At 36.6% G+C, this 2,851-nt stretch overlaps 1 protein-coding gene across 1 annotated transcript in view; it reads right to left on the bottom strand.

Annotated features, from left to right (window-relative positions):
* baiap2l1a (BAR/IMD domain containing adaptor protein 2 like 1a) overlaps positions 1-2,851 on the bottom strand; it is a 35,209-nt gene that overhangs the window by 16,326 nt on the left and 16,032 nt on the right. Inside the window, exons 5-6 of the mRNA XM_024284727.2 lie at positions 2,099-2,170; positions 1,888-2,022 (exon numbers count right to left, since the gene is read on the bottom strand). Coding sequence (XP_024140495.1) covers positions 1,888-2,022; positions 2,099-2,170 — 207 coding nt within the window. The remainder of the gene's footprint in view (positions 1-1,887; positions 2,023-2,098; positions 2,171-2,851) is intronic.

Below are 2,851 nucleotides of genomic sequence, written 5' to 3'. Positions count from 1 at the left end.
AGTGAATACGAGAAACCGCTAATAAATAAACACAAATACGCGGGGGAACACTGCAAAATGAATAAAAAAATGAATTTACAAATTAATTATTATTAAGTTGTTAAAATAATAATAATAATTTACAACAAATACTTTAATTACAAATATTTTTTAGGACTATTTATATTTATTTGTAGGGATTTCAGCTTATTTCATTCACATTTCTAGAGCATCAATTAGGATGTTGATGATGATGTTGATGACAATTAGAGTCTCCATGAACAGAGGTGAGAAAAACTGAAGTTTAAGGTCAGAAAAGCTGAATCAAAGCGTCGTCATCTCAAACATCCACTTCCTGTTTCCTCAGAGAACACCAGCTGTACTTAGATCAGCCTTGCAATCAGATAAGCTCAGAAAAAACAAACAACGACTGTGATTCCAAGAAATGAAATGCAAAAAACAGATTTGTTGATCATAATCAGAGGCAACTATATAACTGATTAAAATAGATATTTTATCTCATGTAAGAGAGAAAAACTAAAACAAATCAAGAATCGGAGCGTGTTTAAAGCGTTTACCTATTATTTTAATCTGTCCAGCTGTTTTATCCTTACAGAAGCTAATCATATTTGGTCATTTATCATATTTGTTATTATTTTTCAAATTAAAATGAAAGCCAAAAACAACTTTGTATTGCATCACTTTAGCCTTACTGCTACACACCCCTCCCCCTCTGCCTCTGAAACCACGCTCAGAGAAGCACATGACAAATTTGTGGGGGGAAAAAAAAAGTTTATTCAAAATGGTGGCTTTTCTGTTGGTTTTATCTCCATAGCAACCATTTTATGTTTTGGTCACCTGGGGGTGACAAACATGTCTATGTCATTTTTAGAAGAATTAGCAAAAGTAAACTTTTGGATTTCCTTGGCAACCGAGGTTTTTTGTTAACCACGCCCACATTCTTAAGATGTTCAAATCGTATGACATATTGTTTTGTTCAGTGTGAGTCAACGCTTCATGTCTTACATTTTTGCAACATTTTGATTCAAAATGCACTCTAAACTAGAGAAAGCCACTTTTTTCAAGCTCGCCAAATTAACACTACAACCTTTTAAACCATAGTTTTTTTTCCCGAGTTGCTTCTTAATTATGTTCAAGGAGTTAGGAGGCGATAGATCAAAATTCTATTTGTTTCCATTACAGTTGTGGGAAATACTTCAATGTTGATACACCTCAAAAATCACCTCCTTCAAGTGCGAAAGTTTTTTTTTGTCGATAAATGCAAGTTTTTTTGAATTTGTTGTGTTTCCATTAGCCAAATTTACTACCCCAAACCCACTTTACACAATTTCATAGTGGAAATCTTTTGATCTTTTTTCAGTGGGGTTTTAAATGATGATTCTGCTGTTTTTTGTGAAAATCCCAAAACCCCTGTGTTGTTTTCTAGGACATAGATTCTGCAGAGCGGCAGGAATTCAATTCACCTCTGAGTTGTGGGCGGGGCTGTTGCTCCGCCCCCCCTTCCCCTCACCGCTGCTAAGAAAACAAACTTCACTGTTTCTAAGTCACAAATCAAGTCTCATACAGCATGTTTCCGTCTGCTACTGATTCACAATGACTTGAATAATTACTCAGAAATGCAACTTTATGTTGAATTTGTCCTCCATCACCAGAAAAATACCACTAGAGCACAATTTTCATTGGAGTGGGTTTTTAAACTTCAGTTTATTCCATGTAAAATGAATCTCAGAGTTGAATTCTGATGGGGAGATTTCATTCCGTAGAAGACAAAAATCTACTTCCAAGTATCTGTCATTGACGCTACGTCACCTTTAATCTAGGAAGTTTAGGCCTCATAAAAAGCGCGGTGGCGTGCTGATTGCGTTTTGGATCCCCGCCCCGACTCACCTCATTCTCCTTATGGTCGTACTTGGAGGAGTGCTTGGACTGGCTCTTCCGCCTCAGCTTCTTCAGGTCGGTTTGAGAGCGCTCCAGGGAGTCCTGCTTCAGTTTGTGCTCCGTCTGGTAGCGCTTGAAGGTGGCCTGTCGGCGAGCACGGACAACTTTCAGAGATTTATGGTTTGAAGCTGGAGTCGTACGGCACGGAGGAAAAACTCACGGTCATGTACTTGGTGTCTGCCTCCGTCTTCTTCTCCAGTTCTGAAAGGATGTCTTTGTGGAACCTCTTGAACTGCAGACAGAAAAGTTTGGTTTCTACACACCCTACAGTAAAGTCAGCTCAATAAAGGGGGATTCTGACTGAGGATAATCTAATTATACTTTAAAAGGTTGAATTCCACTCATCGATGCCTTCTAATCAGCTCGTTAAGGTTAAACATTCACAACTGATAAATTACATTCTGTTCTGAGCACATGTTTTCTGTTTTGAGCTAAAACTCCTTTCCAAGATGTTTCGCCTCAAAACAGAAGGATCAGGAAATATCGTGACGACACTTTTAATCTCATAAAACTCTTTTTTTTTAATCGGTTCTCACAGTGTAACTAAACAAAAATGGCAGGAATTAGCTCAGAAAAATCAATTTTCTCATCAGAAATGTGGTTTGGTTGGCAGGTCTGGATTTTTTGTATCAGAACAAGCAAAAAAAAAAAGGTGGTTTTGTTTCTTAACCATAGAATGTTGTTGTTTTTTACTTTTTACTAAGGCTCCCATAATTAGTCAACTAATCGACTATTAAAATAGTTGATGACTAATTAATAGTCGTTACTTTATATTATATGGAGTCAGAGTATAGTAAAGTTGAAAATTATAATGGCATTCTGCTAGCTTTTTAAACTATTTTGGCATTTATTAAGGTTTTTTAGGCTATTTTGAAGTTTAGCTAATAATTCAGCTACATGCTAGCTGTTTTGG

Source organism: Oryzias melastigma, linkage group LG19 (assembly GCF_002922805.2).
Source record: "Oryzias melastigma strain HK-1 linkage group LG19, ASM292280v2, whole genome shotgun sequence".
NCBI lineage: Eukaryota > Metazoa > Chordata > Actinopteri > Beloniformes > Adrianichthyidae > Oryzias > Oryzias melastigma.
Note: the sequence above shows the minus strand (reverse complement) of the source record. Positions and strands in the feature narration are given on the sequence as shown.